The following is a 23,430-nucleotide window of genomic DNA, read 5'->3' on the forward strand; positions in this document are numbered from 1 at the left end:
CTAGGAACAAGGACTCGTTATGGTAAAGGTGGAAAAACTTAGACTACAGGTAGGTGCCTTTTAACAAATATTTATAAAACATCTGTTATATGCTAGGCAATGGCAATATAGCAGAGAGACAATCCTTGTCTTTGTGAAACTTTTGTTTGAACAGGGATTGGAGGAGATGGACAAATAATAACCAATCAAGTAAAATAGGCAGCATGTCAGATGATGCAAGGTGCCACCAAGAAAAGTAGAATGGGGGGGGGGGGGTTACCTAGGTGACTCAATCAGTTAAGTGTCTGCTTTTGGCTTAGGTCATGATCTTGGGGTCCTAGAACAGAGCCCTGCATCAGGCTGTCTTCTCAGCAGGGTTTCTGTTTCTCCCTCCCCATTCTCTCCCCCCGACCCTGCTTGTGCTCTCTCTTTCTCTCTTTCAAATAAATAAGAAAAACTAAAGGTAAAGCAGGGCAGTAGAGAAGGAAGATTTGGACAGCCAGGGCTGGTCAGGGTAATGAAGGTGGATTGCAATTCTCAGGTAGTAGGCAATTCTATATAACTCTTACTAATTTTATTTTGTGACTCTCAGACACATTTATTTTTCAAAGTCAGATTAAATGTAGCCCAATACCCACACATCAGGGCTTATGGGAAGTCTGCTGTCTACTTTGATTCATATGTGCTACCTTCTGTGACTACCCCAAGGCTTGCCCAGCCCTGTACCTCTTCTTTAGAGCGCTCATCACAGGTTTTAACCTCGCTTTATTAAGACAATTATATATTTCTCCCCTACTAGACTGGAAACTCCAAGAGGGGAACTATGCCCTGGATGATTGTATCCCCAGAACCTAGCACAGTGTTAGCACAACATAGGTCCCATTTGTTGAATGAATGAATGAATGAGTGAATAAAAAGTTCAAAGACCTTTTTCATACACCACCTCTTGAAGAATCTTACTGTATTATTATTCTGTGATCACTTAAGTTCTTACTTCTTATAGCTGATCTAGTAAATGGCCTTTTTCAAAGCAGTTAAAATATCTTTTATACCAATGGAATATGTGAAATAGGGTTGTCCTCTAACTTAAGTGATGTTTCTCCTTCTATTTTTTTTTTTTTTTTACAGGACCAATGCCAAAGGTGCTCCCCTGAATATAAATAAAGTCTCTAATAGCCTGATCAATTTTGGAAGAAAGTTGATTTCTCCAGCAATGACTGCCCCAGGCAGTGCGGGTGGCCCTGTACCAGCAGGTGGTAGTGGCAGCTCTTCCACTGCTGTGGTTCCCACCAGGACCTTAGCAGAGATCCCCAGGCAACATTTGCAGCAGCAGCAGCAGCAGCAGCAGCAGCAGCAGCAGCAGCAGCGACTGATGAAATCGGAAAGCATGCCCGTGCAATTGAACAAAGGTAAGGAAAAAATACCAATAAATCTGAAGAAAACACTTGCAATGTAGCCTGGGATTTCCTCACCTGCCTATGAGAAACCACCTTCCTAGAAATAGAAATTAATACAATATTTAATTATAAACAATCAATTGTATTAGATCCTTTTTAAGTTGCAGTATCAGATACCATATTGTTCTTAATAGGAGCACGTTATGAGGTGGTTTGTTAAGGTATTTCTTTCACATGCATGTCCTCATATGCTTAGGACTATACTGTATACTCCTGAGTCCCATGGATGCCCGCAGTCCCAGGGATGTGGCATGAACTGTCACCACGCAGAACTTGAAAGTGGTCCACTCTGATTCTGCTAACATTGTGTCCTGGTGCTCCTGGCTGGAGGAGAGAATGGGAAACGGGAAGTTCCAACACTCAGTAACATTCCTCCATGTGGTTGGTACTGGCAGAAGCACGGGGCAGGCAGCCAGACATCGAGCTGCTTTACCCCTGAGGAAGACCAGCCAGACTCTGAACAGGGAGAGCAAAGCTAAACAGAACCGCGAGCAGCCAGTGAGTGAGTCCGCACACCAGGACTTAGGGCCATCGAATGTCAGAGCAGAAGAAACTCGGGAGACCATGCAGTCCCTAGCTGCCCTCCAATGAGCGGGGGCACTGCTGGCGTGGCGGAGAGTGGCCACGGCCTCATGCAAGCGCATTTTCTGTGTCATGGCTTTTCTGTGCATCATCTCCTGCGTGAACTTTACTTATAAGACAGCCCTTCAGGTTCTTACTGAGAACCTGTGTCCTCTTATTTTCCACAATTTACAGAGAGCTCTGTATTAAGTACCCCTATTCATAGCAGATTAGAAACAGCTGCATTTATTTTTAGTGGTGGGACTCTGCTATCTATGCTATATTAGAAGCAGGAAGTAGTAACATGATGGCAGAAAATCTACAAAATTCAGCCCTGAGACCTCACAAAGGACAGAGTCTGTGGCCATTTAGTGTCAGGACGAATATCCTGAGCCATGCCTCAGTCACATCTTAAAGGGTTCCCTTGTTCAGGAGCCATGTTCAGGAGCTGGTTTTGAGAACAATCGTGTACCCTTGGATCAGTATGAAGACCTTAAGCCACATTCCATATACTCTGCTTAAGAAGATTCATCCAAAATTATTAAAAATCTTAAATTGTTGACATTGCCACTGGTAAACTTAAATGGATTTTATTTCCCAATGGCACAAAATAATGAGTATTACTCAATAATGAGTATATGTTTATTCTCCCATTACCTGGTGTTATCTATCATTGCCTAGATGAAGTATTAGACTTTATACAGTTGGTTTCTATTAGAATATTCTGGTTGCCTTGCATAAGATTATCTCGTTTAAAACTACATTCTTTTCTTCTTAATGTAGAGTTATCACACATGATTTAATGAAAAGAGGACTTCAGATCATTAACACATTGTAAATGTATTTTAATGCCAGGAGACGTACATGCCCACTTTCAGAATGGAAATGAATGTTATTTTATATATTTCTTAATTGTACTGTTTTATTGTTCTAACCAAATATGATTTCAGTATTGCTTTGATAACAAGCCATAGTCAGTAGTAATTCTAACTGATGGCAGGCAAATGAGTCAGAGAATCTCTTAATGCTATAGCTTAAATTTTCTGAGGAACCAAGCCAAATGACTGTAGAAGTATAAAGTTGTATCTCTAAGGAAATGTCAAGTATTAATATCACAGTAAGTGAGAAAGGAAGTGCATGAGGATGGAACAATTGATGAAAACGAAGTCCCCAGTTGTAAGGAGACAGCAGTGCACTTAAGCAAAGTATTGGAACATGAGTATCACTAGGGCATTTTGTAACTGATCCCTGTGCTGAGAGAGAGTCTCCTTGTTTGGCAGCTCTTTTTTTTATTTCTCTTTCTTCTCATGTCAATCATGAAAAGCTTGTCTACTTTCATCTCAAAGGTAAATATTCCTGCTACTGCCCCTCCCTGCATAAAGGTGTGAATGAAACAGTAAAAGACAGAGAGAGCAGTTGATGCCCGTAGAAGCCACTGGAGGTCTCATTGACTCACCCATGAAATGAACTGTAAGCAAAGTCCTAAAGCCTTCTGACGACTTGCTTCCTCACCCTGAAGTGAGAGGTTTGGATTGCTCCCCGGGGGAGCCTTCCAGCTCCAAACAGCTATCAAGATGTATTTGTTAACTCCCTCTACAAGGAAAAGTACTTCTCCAGCATTGGTTCTTTACACTGGTGTTTCTCACAAGTATCCTGCTGTGCTGTGACAGTGACAAGTCTGCAAGTGTGTCCCCTGATCCCAGAGATGGTGAGCACAGTCTACACCAGGAGGCTTGTGTTGGAATACGGCTTCAAACTATCTCAGAACGGTCATCTACTTGGTGCCTTTGAGGAGGGAGAACGAATTAGCCCTTTTAGTGTACTCTGCTGGAGAATTTGAAATTTGCTTTGAAAAATGGTTGTTTCTAAAAATGAAAATGCTTACAGTCTTCATAGGTTAGTTAGCTCTTGATGATTTGTGCTAATGTAGGGGAACGGTTGTATAGAAAACCCAAAATTCACGTATATTTTGTTGGAAATGTAAACTACTTTGAATATGCATTGGGAGCAGGGTCGTGAAAGAAAGAAGAGGGAGCACAAATGTTCCTCCATAACTTTCTGGTGGTACTTAATATTAAAATGAGTTTTCAGCCTCTAAATACACACTAATAGGTGATCCAAAAGCAGCAGAGAAAAATGAGTAGCAAGCATAGAATTGAAAATCTCCTTCAAATAGATAGAAAATAGACCCTCCATTTATCAGTGAACAGAGAGTTAACTATATTATGAAAATTCAGGACCTGATAAATTCTGCTAAAAGCTGTTTATTGCTGTTTCGAGTGTGTACCTATTTATAGATTTTATTTCAGTTACAAGAGATAAAAATAGATATATATCTCAAAATGTATGTACTGTTAATTGATGGGGACGATATGATTACAACCCAGTAATTTCCAGATGAGCTGTCTGTGCTGTCAGTTACAATTGTAGCAAGTAGTCAAGGCACTGAGGGTATGTTACATAATTCAAAAATTGATTTTTTTACTGTTGTATAAAAGCTACAGGGTACTGTGAAGTGTGTAAACCTGGTGATTCACAGACCTGGGGATAAAAATATATGTATATAAAAAATATATGTTTATAAAAAATAAAAAATAAAAAATAAAAAAAAAAAAAAAAAAAAAAAAGCTACAGGGTAAGAAAATCTGTTAGTCCTACATTATCAAACATGGAAAATATGGTATCTTTTAAGAAGGCTTGGTTTTTAGTTCATTAACTTCAATATAGCTTAGGCCTTCAGAGGCCGAGAGGCTGATTCTGTTGACAGTGACTGTGCCTAGTGTTGAACTTGGTCATCCAGGAAGGATGTCAGAGAACCACAAAGTCTTCCTTCTCAATGGGAGTATACCTCAAGTTCTTCACAGAAGTACCCCTTGTGCTCGTTTTCCTTTCTTTCCTGTACTTTCTCCCCATTTCCTTTAAAGTCAAACACTTCTTTATTTTGAGCATTTCCCATAGGTCCAATTTGTGAATGAAATCTTGCCTATAATAAGTATATCAAGTTTAAAGGCTCTGCAGTTCACAGATTTATTTTTACATGTTGACATTTTAAGTACATGTGGTAACTTATGAAATCTTTTCAATACTTACTATGAAATTAGAGCTTGTTTAGGTATTTATCATATCACTGAAGAAATTGGATTCAAGTTTAGTTAAAAATAATTTCTGTTACAGGAGGAAATCCGCTTCAAAAGAATGCCTACTTCTTAGTAAATGCATATAACTTACTTTTGGATTAAGAATTTTTTTAATTAAGAAAGTATTATATCACACTACTATTTCTAGCTTAACGAAATTTCAGCAAAATCTTTTGATCATTCAAGTTTTCCTCTGCTTTAGACTAGGGGCAATTTGTTGTTGTTGTTGTTGTTGTTTTTCTTGTACAAAAACATGCACAGAAGCTTTTTAGGGAATACTTTTTAAAAATTATTGCCTTTAAAAATACTTTATATTAATTTTTCTGAAATTGTATTTTGTTTTACTGTACTTTTAGTAATTAGATTGATATAAAATTATTATGAAAAAAAGTAAAGTTGATTTTTTTTCCTTTTTATGAAATCTAATTATTTTTTCTTATGAAATCCAGGCGATGTAGTTACAGGAAGCGATGCTCAGGTTTCTGTTCCTGTCCAGACTCTAACTGACCTCCAAGGTACAGTTACCATGGCAACGTAGTAATCTCTTTGCCCGCAGTCTTATCATTGCCTACTCCAAAATTCCATTTTTCTTTTTGCCCACCCTCCATTCATACTGTTGATCAGTTCACTACCATTGTTCAGCCACTGAGTGGCACTGCTGTTCAGAACAAAAGTCCCCTCTCATGTCATACCTTAGTGATGCCAAATCTGGCTGTGTGTGGGTTTTCTATGATGTTTGCACTGGCCTCTTTTCTTGCAAAATATGGTCACTCTATATTTTGTGGTTATTTTAACACTATGCTTGATTTGGAAGGTCACACTAAGGTGTTCTTTTTGTTGCATAGGTGCCTTGTGCAAGCATTTTAACGGATCATTTCTGAGAGTAAATGACTTATATGCTGTTGGATGCATATTTTTACATGTATTAGCCAGAAGTACTGTGTTTTACCTGAAAGAATTATAACTCGACTTTGAAATAATTGTTTAAGTACAGGCTTTGTATCATAAATCTTATTAACAGAATCAAAGTCCAGTATGACAAATCTCTGTGTAGTAACTGGCAATGATTTAAAATAAAAAGAGCACATTTAAATACCATAACCCTTTGTTCAAAATCTAGAAAAAAAGTTTTTTTTTTCAGGAATACAACATAATAGTAATTTATATTTAGCTCCTCCAATGGAATATTTAAATGTGTAAATATTGAAATTATTGCATTGATCTTTTTATTAAATCATCTTTTAGCTAAAATATGCCATAAAAATGATTTCTGTATTAAGGTAAAGCCTAGACTAACTTTAAGAATCTCCCATTCAGGGGTGCGTAGGTGGCTCAGTCAGTTAAGCATCTGCCTTTGCCTCAGGTCATGATCATGGGGGCTCCTGGCCCCAGGATCAAGCCCTACTTCAGGCTCCCTGCTCAGCAAGGAGTCTGCTTCTCCCACTCCCCCTGCCCTTCCCCCTGCTCAAACAAATTAAAAAATCTAAAAAAAAAATAAATAAATCTGAGCACCCCCCACCAGCTGGCAACTTTTAAACAAGTGTTTTGATATTCCAAAGTTAGTTTGCTAACTTTTTAAAGTTAGTTTACTGAAAAGTAGATCTTTTGCTGTGGAATCTCAGTTTATACCTATGGAAAGAGAGTTAAAGGTTGTCTGACTTTTGTTTCTATGCTATTGCTCCGTCCATTTTTCCCTACAGACCAGAGCCACAGCAACAGTTTGCTTTTTGAATAGCATCCTAAAGAGGGGGGTTATATCATTTTGCTCAGATCATTTGTGTCATAGAGTTAGAATCATCTTACTCATTTATTCAGCAAGTATTTGTGCAGTGCTTACTATGTGCCAAGCTCTGTTCTCACTGTCTCTTGGCTTTCCCTGCGGCTTTACCGGGTTGCTTGGGCATCAGCCTGTGCTTTAGATGACGCAGGCAAGCGGCCGCAGTTAGGAACCAGCTCTTTTTCTGGATACCCAGTTCAGAATTCCTCCTGCCTGCCGTGCTTTGACAGAGGCTGTGTCAGCCTGGTAGGGGAGGCCCCAACTGCTTTGTGAGACATGAAGCCCAAAGAAAAAGCTTTCAGTCTGTGATGATGATTGTGACAATGGTAAGAAAATGAGACAATGCCAGCCCTGATTTGGAGAAGTCACCTTGTGTGTTCCTCAACACACTTCCTGCAGAGTGTCAAAAAGCAAGGGGAAGTAGAAGCCAACCAAAATAGTGGTAGCAACAAAAAACTTTCTAACAATCTAGGCTTAATAGGATTGGTAATAGGAGAAGTTGGAGAGCTTCGTCAGAGATACCATGCCTGTTATAGTCTCCTATGTATTTTAAGAGTAGATACATCTACAAGGGAAATAAAATGACCATTTAGACTTTCCCAAGTATCTGTTTTCAAAGTAATGGAGTATATTCAAGAAATGAAGTAAATATTAACACTTCCAGTGATTCTTTGATTGTATGTTTCATGAGATATTATATTTGTATCTTTGCCTTTAAACCATGATTGCGTGGGCTTTCTTATGTTTTTGAAGAAAAACACTGACTATAAAATGAATTCCCATAATTTAAGTCAATAAATAGTGTTTGCAAAATTATTGGAAAGTTCCATTTTACATCTCTCAGTGCAGGTTGTACCATGGGAGAATTTGTCAAAACTTAACTCAAAGAGCTTACTGAAAATTATTTTTGGAAATTGCCTGGCTACCCCAGAAACTTTTTTCAAGAGATATTTAGGAACCTCAAAGCTTTAAAATATGGGTACACATACACACACAGACACACACAGACATTACTTCCAAAAAGAATTTAGAATTTCCAGCAACAGAAGTATACAAGTATTATCAACTAATGGCCCATTAGGAAAGAAATTTAGATTTCTTAAGTTATTGCCATAAGCATTTTTAATATTTATACTTGTGTGTACATATTATGTTGTGGATATGAATATGCATACAGATATGCACACATAAATATCATTGTATAGCATTTGTCAGGTTGTTTTAAAAATTAAAAAGGGAGAAGAAGATCAAAAATCTCCCTGTTCAGATAACCATCATTGATTTTTTTAAGCAGAGGAGGGGTAGACAGGTAGGGAGAGAGAAAGAATCTTAAGCAGGCTCCACACCCAGCATGGAGCCTGACACAAGGCTCCGTCTCACAATCTGGAATCATGACCTGGGCTGAAATCAAGAGTTGGACGCTTAACTGACTGAGCCACCCAGGTGCCCCCACTGATAACATTCTTAAGGCAAAACTAAAACATAGAACCTTAGGCCATCCCTATTAATTAAAGCCATTATATAGAAAAAAATCCTCTGCTTACTCCATCCCAATGGACTTGTTTCTGCCAGCCCATTTCCCTAAAAGTAACCATTTTTAAGTTTTTTGTAATTCCTTCTAGGAAAAAAAAATAGATTTTAAATGAAGGAGTGACGTGTAAGTCACATTAGCACAGTAACAGCTCACATGTCTGGAGATGACTCCCCTCTGGACCTTTAAGAACAAAGCTTTGACAGAAATGCCCCAGTGCAGATGACAAGCAACAGGCTGGTACAACAATGAAAAGAGAGGCCAAATTAACTAGAGTAGAACACAGTAATGATAAAAGGAGTGAGAAGAAAGACTGAGAATCCAAAAGCTGTTCTCGTGAATGACCGTATGTTGGCCACTCTGCTTCTTGATGAGATATGGATGAGATATGATCATCATGAAGCAGGACAGTTTCATTGTGTTCTGGATAATCACTTTAAGAAGTCAGAGAAACATATGATAGGTGAAAAATTGGGGGAAGCATCAGTTAGTTAGAAAATGCATTTTTGTGGAAAAATTAATTCCAGAAGACATTGAATAAATGAGTTTTTGGACTGAGAACAAAAGCAGAATTTGCCCTTTACTTTCAAAGACCTCATTCCATTTTTCTTCAACTTGAGATTACATGTGCCACAGCCCACCTGGTATAGCCCTTACCAGGGGAGCAAGGGGTGCAACTTTCCCCACCATGGGCTCTGGAGTTGGGTCTGGGTTTGAATTCTGCCTCTGTCACTGCCTTGCTGGATGACTTAGGGAGGTTATGCACCCTCTTATCTGGGAAGAAAAAAAAAAAAGAGCAGCTGGTTCAGGGCAAATCATTAGAAGTTTCCACAGCCCCTGTCCCCCATAAGGACTCAAAAGTGCTGTCTGCTCGGGTGGTGGTGATAAGGGTGGCACTAGTAGGTGTTCGTTGTTGTTGTTGTTTTCCAACTACTTCTGGTTTTCAGAATCAAATAATGAAACAGTCAGCTCAACACCTCTGTCTTTCCTTTTCTTAATCGTTACTCCTGATATCCTATAACCACATGTTTGCATGTGGGCACATCCAGCAGTGCTTAGACTAGACTGTAGTCAGACTAGAGCAGGTCTGCTCCAGGGGCTCCAGGTGCAACCTGCTTCCGCTCACTGTCGTTGTGACACTACAATGTGTGTTTTTAATGTGTAAACATCAGTCGTCTTGCTGTCTGTCATTCAAGTCTGTGAGGTAACAAAATGTCACCAGATAGGAGCCAGACATATCTCATTCCCTCCTGGGTCACTTAAGTAAAGTCAAGGTGATCCCCTTTCCATGGCCACAGCACTGGGCTTCCCAGGCCTTTCCCTTTTGGCTCTTCCGAGCTATGCACTCCCACCAAAGACCCCCAGGCTTCCTAGCCATGTGAACATTTTGCCTTTGGGTGTCCCATGTCCAGTTCCTCCGGCTGGTCTCCAGTTTTCAGGGGTTCTGCCTGTCCATGTAGGAATTCCACCTCCCCTCCCAGTGCCAGCACTTACTTCCCCTGGAGTTTCATGAGAGCAGAATCACAAAAACATGATGGTGCTCAAGACATATTTTCTCCATTTCCCCCTTTCATCCCTCCCAGCCGTTCTGTAGTGAGGGCTCTTCATGAGGTCTGGGACGCTCATTCAGTCAGCTTGGGCTCTTGACAAGGACCTCCACTGACACATAGCGCTTAGGACACAAAACTTTCATCGGATGTTTCAGAGAGGAAAAGAAGACGCAAGATTTAATATACCTAGACACATCCATATTGAGTCCAAAAGGCACCTCTGTGCACTTCAGAAAAAGCTCCCGCTTCCCTGCAGGGGCAGCTCACGCCAGGACACGCATCTTCACAGGCGGAACCCTAGAGCAGGTCCTGGACGCCCACCATCCCGCTAGACAGTCTTGTGTGTGTGGCCTGTGTGGTCATCCTGTGCTTAGAGCTGGTTCACTGAAGTCTGTGGGAGGAGCAGCCAACATAAGAATGGTCCTAAGAGGGAGGAGGACTAGCAAATCTGCCACCCGCAGTACCGCATGTTAGACTCCCTGCTCTAGATTTGGGAGTCACCGCTGTGCTAGTCACGGTTTATGTGTGCCTCATTCTCTGAAGTGCTCAGCCACACTGAGCTTTTCATGCCCATTACCCACTCGGGGTACAAGGCATGTAAGAAATAGACGTCTCACTTACAGATGAGAACCGTAGCTGATGAAGGCTCAGTGAATTGTTCAGGGCCCCACAATTAGGTAGCCACTGGGCTTAGACTCAAGCTTAGCTGTATCAGACCCAGCAGGTACCAGTTTGAGGAATTCTGCCTTGTAAACAGCCTTAGGTTCAGCCCTTAAAATCTCTTGTGTGGGCAGGTACAGGAGATTGCCTTACTCAACCAAGCTCCTGTAATTCTTGTGCTGCTTTCCTCCTTCAAATCTGTAGTGACTCCCGTCATCTGCTGACAAGCCTGAGAACAAAGTGCAGTCATTGAGCTCCCTGGCTCTCTTTAGAGCCTCCTCTTCCCTCTCGCCCTTCTCTCTCTAGGGCTGGATGACCAAGAGGGAAAATAAACTCACATATAGGGTACCAGCAACTTCTAGAAAGGATTTATTTGATTCTTCTTGCCCCCAGAAAACCAATGAAATAATTATCAAATGAAAAAGAAGCACTCGGGGCTCCTGAGTGGCTCAGTGGGTTAAAGCCTCTGCCTTCTGCTCAGGTCATGATCTCAGGGTCCTGGGATCAAGCCCCGCATCGGGCTCTCTGCTCATCGGGGAGCCTGCTTCCTCCTCTCTCTCTGCCTGCCTCTCTTCCTACTTTTGATCTCTGTCTGTCAAATAAATAAATAAAATCTTAAAAAAAAAAAAAAAAAAAGGAAGCACTCTGTGGGACACTAGTATTGGTGTCATTTTCAATTATATATGGATGGCAGGAAGCTCCAGTGGGTTTGGTCAGGTTCTGCCAGAGCTAGATGCTCCCAGTAGTATTTACCAGTTGTCTTGATAAATACTGTGTTCTCTGCCAAAAATGACCATTCCTGAGCCACTGCCTCCACCCCCACTCCTACCACCACCACCTGCTCTTCAGGCTTTAAGATGGCATGCATACCTCTTGTTGCCTGAGACCAGCCAGAGGCTCCCTCTTCTGTGCTTCCAGAGTCCTGTTGTTTACACCCTGTTTGCTTTTATCACCTGGGATTGCAGGCTCGTTAGTGTGCATACCAGTCTGTATTTTCCTTGCACTGCTATTTTTAGGAGCCCTTAAGAGCGCCTGTTGCAGTCATCCCTCATTCTTAGTGCTCAGCAGAGTTTCTGTAGGCATTTCATAAGCTCCATCTGCATGGGGCTTGTCCCCTGGTGTTTGGTTATGAGTGACAGAATATGTGCGTGCCAGTGGTGGCCTAAGAATTGGGTCTTTATTTAGTATATTTAAAAATGCCTGCAACCTAAAATAATTCTCAATAATTGTCATGAGTCAGGATTTCTGAGAAATAAACTGTAAGACAAAGATTTATGGGCAGGAAGCTTTGGGGGAGGGGGCGGTGTGTGCCGTCCAGGTCAGCATCTGGGGAGTGAAAGGAGCAGCGTGGAGCTGAGGGAGGAGTTGAGCTGCTTTGCAAAGCTGGAACTTCTGGGGCTGGGCTGGCACTTTGGAGCCACTCCTCTTGAGGCAAGAAGGCCAGCCTTTATCCTCCTCCCCCAGCCTGTCACTAGATTGGAGCTAATCCCCTTGGGAAGGGACAAGACCTTAGAGAGAGCAGCTCTCTTCGGCTAAGGGCTGTTTCCAAAGAGAAATTCCTAAGAACCATCATCAGTCAACACTCCCAGCGGCTGGGAGAAGAAATGCTTTGGCCCTGAGCGGGGAACTTGGGCAGGACACCACAGCAATATATTGAAGAACATGCGTCTGACAATAGGCTTTCCATTTTAATGCAATAAAGAAATGATTAATGCTATTGCTATTGGTTAAAAACTTTAAAAGGTTTATAGAGAGCTTCAGAACCGCTGCACAGCTTCCAGGCTACAAGCTTCTTAAGAATACTGACTGCTCACCTCGGGAGCTGTCCAGGGGAGGCCTGGGCCATGGACTGTCTCATCCATTTGCCCAGTGTGCCATACCAGTGTTGTCGCCTTCTGTGTGTACAAGGCATGGAAAGGGCAGGAAAGTCTGATAGTCCTTTCTTCTGTCTCAAGGCAAGACTCCTCCTGGTGCCTAGGCTTTTCCTTCAGATGTCCAGATGGAAGACCCCCTCATTTCCTTGGGGGACATGTTCTGGTGACTCCATTTTCTTAAGGTCTCAATGTTTGGGGTTCCCAAAGAGAACAAAAATGTTAGTAAACTAGTTCTGTAATTGAGGGGGGAAAATGTATTTGGAGCAGGGGTTTTCTGTGAGACGTAGGCCAATCAAAACCTTTCCAATACTACCACTAATTTGGGACTTGATAATTCAGAGATAGATTCTGATAGGAGCTGAACTTAGTGTTATCTCTGAAAAGGTCATTTGCTAAGCAAACTAACAGATGACGGGGTCACAGATGCACCCACTCTGATGTGAGAATCAGCCTAGAGAGAGGCCCTTGAGCCAGCACCTTGTCCCATTTTTCAGATACTTCTCCCATAGCTGGAGGGGAGCCATGTATCTGTTGCACAGTTAGTGAAAAGGAAAGACGCTCTTTCAAAAAACTGCTGAAGGATTTAGATTTTTTAATATTAATGGTATAAAGTATAGTATAATAATTTCTGGTTTCTATCCCTAAGGATGATTCCTTTAGTGAGGGGGAATCCATCTCTCTAACCTGTGATGTCTAAAAATTAGAACTTTTCCATTTTCTGTATGTGACTATCGTAGCCTAAATTACATGTGGAAAAGTATAGCGGCACTTCATGTTTTAAAAAACTGGCAGCTCTTCTGATACATAAAAATGCATGCATTTTAATAACTCCACAGTGTCCTTATGTTGACAGTGTGAACAAAGAAGTATAGTAATTGATCCTTTATTAAAGACAGTGACTAATGTAACTTAGTGAAAAAGTCTAGTGTTTCATTATTGCCTCTTAATTTTTCCTACAGGACAAAGTTCTAAAACCATCAGTTCATCCCCAAGCACAGAAAGTTTGCCTGGAGGAAGAGAATTCACTGGCTCCCCACCTTCATCTGCTACTAAAAAGGATTCCTTTTTTAGCAACATCTCACGTTCCCGCTCACACAGCAAAACTATGGGCAGAAAAGAATCTGTAAGTATTTAAGGACACTTTTTCTTTTATCCTTCATCTTCCTCTAGAGTACTGCATTTGTTAAAACCTCTTTAGTACTAAGTTTTATAAAGGTTTTAACATGTCGACAAATTAAAACAATTTCATCAAAATATTTTACTTTTATTATTATAAGTTAATAATAGTTTAAGGCCAGTCTGCATTGCACTGGGAGAAAAAAGGAGCATTGGTTTAAAATGAGTAGAATTCCAGATCTCCATCCTTTCTTCCTCTGTAAATGCTTTTTTGTCAAAGCCTGTGTTTTTTTCTAAATTGTAGCAAGTAACATTATACCAAATAATAGATTAAGACCTGTATAAAACAAACCACAGTGTTTTTTCAGTTTTATTTTATTTATTGAAAAGTAATTTCTTTACCATTTGTTTTTAAAAGTTTTATGCAAATTACTTTTAAATGGTGGTAAACTGATAGCTGCTCTCTAAGGTCCTCCATAAGGAGGGCACTTGTGAGGAGCTTGGAGTGATGAATGGAAGTGCTGAATCACGGTATCACACCTGAAACTTAACACAACACTGTGTGCTAATCGTACCAAAATTAAAACAAAAGAAAAAAAGAAGCAAGAGGATTCCATTTCCCACTCTGGTAGAAGACTGGAGGTTTACTCCTCTGGAAAGTGTAAAACAGAATGTCTTGGACTGAGCGAGGTCAGGCACATTTGAGTATGCTCTACCGGAAGAGGAATGATGAATACATTTGAATACATTTAAATACTGAATCTGAGATCCCCAGGCTTAACCCCACTTGCTTCCCTGCATACCATTACATCTGTCCCTTCAGGGAAGAAATGAGAAAAGTTTTTTCTAGATAAAAGTTAGAAATATTTAAAAACACAAAATGGACTGACGTTAGGTGTTCTCCAGGGAAACAACCAGTTCACGTTAGAGTAAACCCACCCTGCACAGCTCTGTCCACACACGGAACTTTCTCTTAGCTTTCAGTTCACGCTGCTTTACATGAGTAAGACAGCCAGGGATCACCAGATACTTGAAGAGAGTATCTGTTAGTTAAAGCCCGCCAAAAGCAAATAGAAAAATCTAACTGGGAGAAAACAGTTTATATAAGGGAAGAAAGGTTTGGGGAGGGGGGGGAGAAAACATTTATTCAGAGAACAAGAACAAAAGCTATTAGAAATTAAAATATGATATCTGAAGTGTAAAGCTTAGTAGAAGAGTTGGAATTGATAAAATTGAGGAACTGCCCCCAAGAAAACAAAATATAAGACAGAAATGGAAAGTAATGGAGACAAATAGAAAAAAATTAGAGAACCATCCTAAGACGCTCAAAATCTGAAAAGTAGATGTTCCAGAAAGAGAGAACAGAGAAAATGAAAGAAAGGACATAATCAAAAATACAATTAATTAAATGTTCCACTAATGAAAGTCCTTTGTTTTCAGATTGAAAAAGTCCTAGAAAGTCCCACACAAGTAGAAATAAACCCACACTCAGATACATCACTGTGAAAGGTAGGAACTCTGAGAACAAAGAAATATCCTCCAAATTTGTAGAGTTGAGGGAAAAGAAAGATTTTCATCAAAGGATCAGGAATTAAAATAGCTAAAAATCGCCCATAGGAACACCAGAAGCAAGGAAGTGAGGAATACCTTTAAAGTTCTTTTTTTTTTTTTTTTTTAAGATTTTACTTATTTGACAGAGAGAGAGAAACCACAAATAGGCAGAGAGAGGGGGGGGAAGCAGACTCCCCGCTGAGCAGAGAGCTTGATGCGGGACTCAGTCCCATGACCCTGAAATCATGACCTGAGCCGAAGGCAGAAGCTTAATCCACTGAGCCACCCAGGCACCTCTAAAGTTCTAAGAGAAAATTACTTATGTCTTTGATTCACTAACTGGTCAAATAATTAAGTGTGAGATTAGAATTAAGCCAGTTTCAGATAATCAGGATTCAAAAATGTTTTTCCCATGCTCCCATTCTCAGAATCCACTGGAAGATGTGGTCTACGAAAATAAGGACATACACTAAGGAAGGGCAATACCTGAGAACAAGGAAATAGAGTATACAGAGCAAGACAAAAAGATTCCCCAGAATGATAATATGGGGACATTCCAAAACTAAATAGAGCACAGCTGTTTAGCAGGTCTAGAGAGCAGCAGGCCAGCCCAAGTTGGAGCAAGGCAGAAGGTTCTAGAAAGTTTTCTCCAAAAAGATGCTATTTGGAGAACAAGTAATGTATTTGAACAAGTTAAGAGATTTAAACTAAGGGTGAGTTTGGGTTTGAATTAATGATAACTTTATAGAAACCACGCCACTGAAACACAGGACAGTTTATAACTCCAAAGAAAAAAGAGTGTCAGAGAAAGGAAGAAAGATTATGATAAGCCTTATAATTGAGCCCTGACTAGAATTTACATAGACGTTATAATGAAAGCCTATTAACTGTTAATCTAATCAAAATTATGGTGGGGTGGGGGGCATCATGGTGAGGATGACTCAGGTAGCTGAGCATCCAGGTCTTGGTTTCGGTTCAGGTCATTATCTCTTGGTCATAGGATTGAGCCCCTTGCCAGGCTCAGCACTCAGCAAAGAGTCTGTTTCAGATTCTCTCTCTCTCTCAAATAAATGAATAAATAAAATCTTTTTCTTTTTTTTTTTTAAATAATGATAAAATTACTTGGAGAAGGTTGGGTGTGGGAACTGTGTGTTTGCATCGGGAAAGGGGCAAGCAGATGGTAGTGGCCAATAAACCTAAATCTTTATCTTCCACAGTGAAAAATAAGGGTAGTTGTCTCTAGAAAAAGTAAAGAGGGAGCACTATAAGCTAGAGGTAGTGAGATGAAAAAAAAAATGGGTGAAAGAACTGAAAGTGGTTCCTTCTGGAGAGCAGGAAGTGGAGGGCGGGGCTGTGTGAAGTGTTTTTCTTAACAGGCCTTATAGAACCATTTGACTCTTCGAGGGTTATATATATAACATAGATTAAAAATAATAACTAAAAATCACAACAAAAACAGAATGTAATAAATTAGAAGAGATGTCTGCCTATACAAAGAACATGTCTAGGAAAAACCAGAGTAAGGAATAACAAATAAAAAAGGCATATGGAGACCTGTTTCATTTGCATTTTATTATGTTTTGGCGGCATATGGATTAGTCTACACCAATTAATTACTTTTCTTTATGGTGATAACTGTAACTTAAAACTGAGAAGTCAGGCAAAAATAGAAATAAAATAGAAACAGAGTTAAGTCGAACTCTCTCTGTAGACCTGTTATATACCAGGAAATGGAATTAAAATTATTAAATTGTTATTAAAATTATTATTCAAAATTTAATATATTCTCTAACTGTGGGAAGTAAGTAGGCAGAAATTTTTAAGAGAAAGTCCCTGGTTTTTCAATAGGTCATCTGATGATTTTATGAAATAACATCATCCATGCTCTTTGCTAGGTAATCCCCCCCATCCTAAGGCACTTGGTACAGTTGCACCTCCTTATCTCCCATGAGCAGTCAGAGCCACTGGACTATTTCTATCCAGTGATTGTAAGGGCAAGTGATGTGTATGTATTACCACTATGAGATCATCCTCACCTCTCCCTTTCTCTCTGCCAATGCATGATAAGACACAAAGTATGAGTGAGAAATAGCCTGTATTGATTATGCTGAGATTGTTGCTTAGCACAACCTAATGGTATACAGTTGGAAAATGTTGAGCTGGGAACCATTCTCCCATGGGAGCCACATACCACCATTGCCACTGCCACCCAGCTCGCACTGGAGCCCATGACTGGGCCCCTATCATCCCTGGGCCTTTCTTGCTTTCATTTTCAGCCCAGTTTGCTATGATACAGGGACATTCCATGTCTTCAAAAAAAGTTCAAGATTGTTTTTCATTAACCATGATCATCAGTTTCTCACATAAACAAGTACCAGAAATTGAAGCAAAGATACCTCTTGTTTTGGATCCCCAGGGCCTTAAATTCTATGTACCTTGCAGATTTCAAGATTCCATTGATCTTTTAAAGTGGCCCAAGATCAAGAAGGTGTTAATGTCAGTTAGCAAAGGTTAAAATAGCAGTGGAAAATAGACATTAAAACAAAACAATGTGGTAGCAGCTGTCTACCTAAGTGTGGCAAAGTCTGCTTACAAGTTGTGGTTCTACTCATTGAGAAATGATTTTCAAAATCACTGTGTGTGACATATTTTAGACAAGCATCATATCTTAGGTCATAAACTTGTTTCCTCTCAATATCATCTTTTTCTGTATCATAGAAAGCCTTTCTATAATCTGCAGACTGCCTCCTTTAGATGAAGATATATCACATTTCTTCCTATCAATGCCCCTGCTTTGGCCATACATTAGAATACAAAACTCAGCTAAGTCTTTAAAGAGGTAACACATTAAGCTTTGTGCCATATGTTTATGAAAGATGTCACTCTACTTCCTCTCTGAAATGTGAGCAAACTAGTGGGAAGTTTTAAAAATTGACCTTTACTTCACTGTCTGTAGTAGTGTTTTTTTGAGGGTTAGTATCTATCCATGAAGACAGTTTTCCTTCTGTTTGTTTCCCAAAAGAGCCTTTAGGGCCCATCTAATTCAAACCCTGGTTTTCGTCAAGCTCATTTTTTAATCTTGAAAACAAAATTGAGAATTTTGATACTTTTAATTTTCCATACTTTATTTTTCATGATAATGTAGATGACATCCAACACTTAGTTTTCTAGAAATCTATTTTAGTTGGTCATTCATCTGACTGTTAAGTAATTTTTTTACTTGTTTTAGCACTCTTAGTCATGTTCTACAATTGTTGCCAAATCATTTTCCAAGAATATCTTTGCTAGCATTCAAGAATAGGAAAAATACTGAACATAAGAAAAGTTCTAAAATTGATTTGTATGTAAGTTCTAATATTTAATCACACCAGCCAAGTAAAACTTTTTTAAAGTTCCTGATGAACTATAAGACGTTTTGCTATGCTTTGTGATAATTACATACCAGTCTCCAAAGATCTTAAGTTATCCATGGTTCAGAATCCTCTCTAAACTATAGGAATCAGAAATTGTCCGATCTAGAAATCCTTGCATGGAATAAGATGTGTAATGAACTGTGCACCCCCTGCAGGGTCCCAGTGCACTAAGGGCGCTCATCATCTGTCTTTGTGACCCCTGCATGCACCCATCATTGCCTTTGGGTAGTTTGAACATATGCCATGGTCATACTAATATAATTATTTTTATAATATGCATTCTTTATGATAGCAAAATTACAAAAAGTGTCAGATGTATGAAAACAATTTAAAAACTGACTCATAGTTACTTCTGGAAGTATAGAAAACCTGAACATTAGCAAATTACTTCTAGTTATGTTCTAGGAATTGAAAGTTAAGACATACCTATATAAAAAAATAAATGAAAGTAGGCCCAGTGAGGGTGCTTATGGTAAAATTGACAGAGAGGGAAACCCATCGACAGTTGCGTAATAATTAAACTAAATAATAGTATAACTCATCAGTGTGAGAGACTTTATATGGCTTAATGCCAGCGAAGCAGTAGAGATCATAATTAACATGGATTCAGAAGGTAGACAATTGTGGGTTTTCTTTTTTTGTTTTTTGTTTTATCTAGACAGGCTTCATGTGAGAGATCAGACTTGAACCACAAACATATTTCTTTTTTCATTAAATACAACTATTGTTTTCCCTTATGAAAAATCCAGCAACTGCCTAAGACAGATAGTGGTGGTGGATACTGAGTAGGCAGTCAACAATGTCTGTTGTGGGTGTTTTCTTCTCCCTCATAGCCTCTGGCAGAATGTAAAGTGGTTGGGATTATAGCAATTTGCTTGTGGTAAAAATAAAAGAAATCATTATCTCAAATGAGGAAATTTGTTGCTTGTTGTTTCAAATAACAAGAGTCCTGAGAAAGACTGGTCCTGCTCTAGAATTGGATGATTCAGCTGTTCACTGACATCACCAACTTTTCATTCTGCCATCCTTAGTGTTTTGGCTTTGTCCTCATCTCATACCCATCATGTTCTCTAGAGGGCTGCCACAGAGGCAGGTATATATCCTGGCATCCCCCCAACCCCTTCCCGCCCATACACACACATCTTCTAGAAAAGTCTTTATTCAGAAGCTCCCCAGCAGGCTTTCCTTCTCCCTCCCATCTCATTGGTTGGCCAGAATGAAATCCCATGCCCATTCCAAAATTAATCTCTGATAAGAGGAAACTTTAGAGAGAAGTCTGTGACCTTGCAGAAAGGTGGTGGAAGGATATACCTAGACAGCTAGATGAATCATCCCTGAAGCATTAATTGCCAAAATGATTTCTCTGATCCTTCCCTGAAGCATTTGCCTTTGAAAAGCATTTGCCAGTTCTGTTGTCAGTGATGTTTCATTGGTGAATTTTTAGGGAACTTGAGTTAGACTGGTAGTTGGAAGAGAGAAATTGAACAGTGGCATTCCCAGGCGGCCAGAATTTTCCTAGTTATCTGATTTCCTCTTCCATCAGTGATATATACTTCCTAAGAACACGTATTGTGTGGAAAGTATTCATTATAACGTATTTCCTGTGACATCTGAGTGGAATTGAAAACTGGCCTCTCTAGAGTATATCTAATTATAGAATTTTCCCAATTAGTAAATATATATTTATAATCTCTCACTGTTTAATCAGTAACACTAATGCTAGCTGGATTAAAATATAGTCCCATTTAAAACAACCTTCCCATTTAATACAGTTTATTGACATGAATAGGTATAAAATAGACACCTGCAGTTTTACTAGCTTCTAATGAATTAAAATCGAAGGCCAAAATGAGCTCAGATATTTGAAGCACGACATTTGGTTACCCATTAGGTCTTATATGAACCTGGTTCACAATCTCTCTGCACGTGCACCAGCTCAGGATCAGGGAAGGTGGACCATATGTCTTTGTAGGAGCGTTCCTTCCTCCTATCTCCATCTTTTTGCCTTACCCAAAACATGTAATTCCATTGTGAAGAACTGTGAGCGTCAAAAGGAGAATCATAAAGAGCTCTCCGCTGTCAACAGCTTACAGAGTGACAGTTTTAATTTAACTTAGTAACCAAATTTTATAACCAATTTTTAATATCTTTATGCTTCAGTAAATTTCTTTTTAACCAAAATAGCTAAGGAGCCCATGAAAGCAGAACCATAGCAAGTGGAGTGCTGAACCTTGACTGTAATGCCCTTTTTAGGACAGTGAGCTGGTGCCCTTCAGGAACAAATGAGACACCTATTCCCCTCATGCTGGGCCTTCTTCCCCATCATTTGTCTTCATCTCCATCATCCCCATAAAATGTGACATTGCCAGCCTGTACCCATGCTGAAAACTGCCTAGGAGACATAAATAATAGTTGGGGGAGAGCTCAAGTGAAACAAATATTTAGAATCCCTGGCCAGAAATTCCTGTGAGTCTGAATCATGCTTAATTAAATGTGTCATTACTAGCATTTGCTTCCTTCCAATGACCTTTCTTGAAATTTGACATTTATGTAGCCTTTCAATGCCACATTGCCTTGGGGACAGTCATTTGGGTCCTAAAGTATACATGCGTATGGCAGGGAATGAGATGGGGGTTTTGAATTGTCTCGGCAGCTGGTCAGCTAAGGCCAGAGGCCAAACTGTGGGGTTGGCTAGGTTGTCCCCCTTCATCTCCCTCAATGGCAGAACCACCCTCTCCTACATCACAACTTCCTGCTTTTAAATCTTCTGCCCCTAGCATCTCATCATTTGTTCTTTGAAACCTCTGTGTTAACTTTTACAGAAAGCTCTATGTTTAATCGACTGAGCTTTAATTCCAGGAGGAATGGCTTTACTCCTTTCATAGGAATTCTAGGCCGACCAAACTAAGGGGGAGAACTGTATCAGACAGGCAGCTTTCCCCTTGCCTTGAAACCTTAAGGCTAAGAAACATCTTTGGATTTTCCCCTTGTGCTAGAACTGCTGGGTCAGTCATGGCTTGGGCACCTTTGCTGCAGCTTTCTCTCTTTCCCAGAACCCTGATATTTCCACTCCGGTTTTCAGCTCCAAGATGCCCATGTGTCTGGAATTCATCCATGAGGATGTAGTGCAGATGGTAAATGCCAGGTACCACATACCTGCAGCATGGGGAGAAAGGGGCAGAGTTACAGAGTGTTCAGTAGTGCAGTTTGTGCACTGCTCACAAGAGCCCTGCTGAGGGGGCGAGTGAGTGCGCTCTGTTCACTGAGCAGCATGCCTAGGTCTGGAGGCCATGTTTGCCCAGACAAGGGAGCATTTTTTCCCTATACCCAGGTAATATCCATTCCCCAAGTCCTGCACCCAAAGGAAGTGACTTTTCCTAATTAAATTAAAAGCATGGTTTAGGTGAGGAGAGGTCCTAAGATGGAACTGCAATTGTTGGGAAAATTCTGGACCTCTCTATTTTGTGGCAATAATGATAAAATTTTAAAAAATGGTAAGATAAGTGGTACCAGAAAAACATGTTAGCATTGATATGAACAACTAATAAGATGAGAAAAGAACAAAAACAAAATTCTCTTGACCATAAGAATACTAAGTATAATCATTTACACAGAGAGTTCACTATTCATGCTTAATTAAGCTTCTTAATAGGCATGTCTGTCATTATAAATATATGTGATTAACTTCATTGTAAATTGTATCTGACTAGACAGGAAACTTGGCTCACATAAGCTTAACCTTGGTCTGGAGTGTTTCTCTGCTTGTGAAGTACAGTTGGTCACGAGCAACTTTTTTTTTTTTTTTTTTTTAAAGATTTTATTTATTTGTCAGAGATCACAAGTAGATGGAGAGGCAGGCAGAGAGAGAGGAGGAAGCAGGCTCCCTGCCGAGCAGAGAACCCGATGCGGGACTCGATCCCAGGACCCCTGAGATCATGACCCGAGCCGAAGGCAGCGGCTCAACCCACTGAGCCACCCAGGCGCCCCGCAACTTTTAAAAAATATATGAAAAAACAATAAGCAAGACCCTTCTAAGCCCTGACATTACCATTATCTGAAGTATTTAAAATGTCTTGAAAGATCACCAGAATATAATCAAATCCCCAAACTTCCTTTTTATTGAAGATGATGGCAGGGCCCTCCCTTCTTTCCCCCAGAATTGTTACCAACTTAGTACAGTTCTGTCTAAAGCCTTATTTGCAGTCAGAAATTCATTTTCCAAAGTTACTTAGGTCAATAGATAGAAGCTTTGACAGCAGTAACTCGAAGTATGATGATTTTAATAAAACATGGACAGATTAGCTTTACCCTAAAACATTATAGGTTACATTTGAAAACAAGAGAAGAAAACAAAAATGTTTTGTTTTCCACCTGGAAAAGCAGTTAGGAAAGGGGTCCCTTCCCCCCTCCCGCTCCCACCGTTTCTTCATACACCCCTGACTAGACTCTGATTCCTGGCTTTCTTGGTAGTATTTCCCAATTATTGTTTCACCTTTGGTGTTCTTATTGTTCTGCTTTAAAAGTTCCCTAGCTTTCTTATTTTGCCTCTTTGACGAACTCTTAAGGATTGTCTGATCATATTAAATAAACTCATTCCAGCCATACCTTGTCCCTGCAACAGAAAGGACCTTTCAGACCGGCGTCTGGAATTAATCACTTTCAGGTGGTCACTCGGACTTCTTAATCGTCAGCACCTTTAAATTCTTGGACACCATTCCGAAGTTAAGACAGAACTATAAGCAAGATCATGAAAGTTTGCAACATTTACCTGAATTCTTTCATATGTCCCCTCAGATCTACCAAGAGGCCCATTAACAAGAAAGT

At 39.9% G+C, this 23,430-nt stretch overlaps 1 protein-coding gene across 8 annotated transcripts in view; it reads left to right on the forward strand.

The window, feature by feature from the left end:
• TBC1D5 (TBC1 domain family member 5) overlaps positions 1 to 23,430 on the forward strand; it is a 564,199-nt gene that overhangs the window by 491,748 nt on the left and 49,021 nt on the right. For 7 of the 8 annotated variants that reach the window (XM_059162522.1, XM_059162525.1, XM_059162524.1 and 4 more), the window contains 3 exons: positions 1,108 to 1,388; positions 5,584 to 5,649; positions 13,486 to 13,649. In XM_059162522.1, the coding sequence (XP_059018505.1) occupies positions 1,108 to 1,388; positions 5,584 to 5,649; positions 13,486 to 13,649 (511 nt within the window). The remainder of the gene's footprint in view (positions 1 to 1,107; positions 1,389 to 5,583; positions 5,650 to 13,485; positions 13,650 to 23,430) is intronic. The other variant, XM_059162530.1, reaches the window with a different exon arrangement.

The sequence above is a fragment of the Mustela lutreola genome, chromosome 2 (assembly GCF_030435805.1).
Source record: "Mustela lutreola isolate mMusLut2 chromosome 2, mMusLut2.pri, whole genome shotgun sequence".
NCBI classification, from domain to species: Eukaryota; Metazoa; Chordata; class Mammalia; order Carnivora; family Mustelidae; genus Mustela; species Mustela lutreola.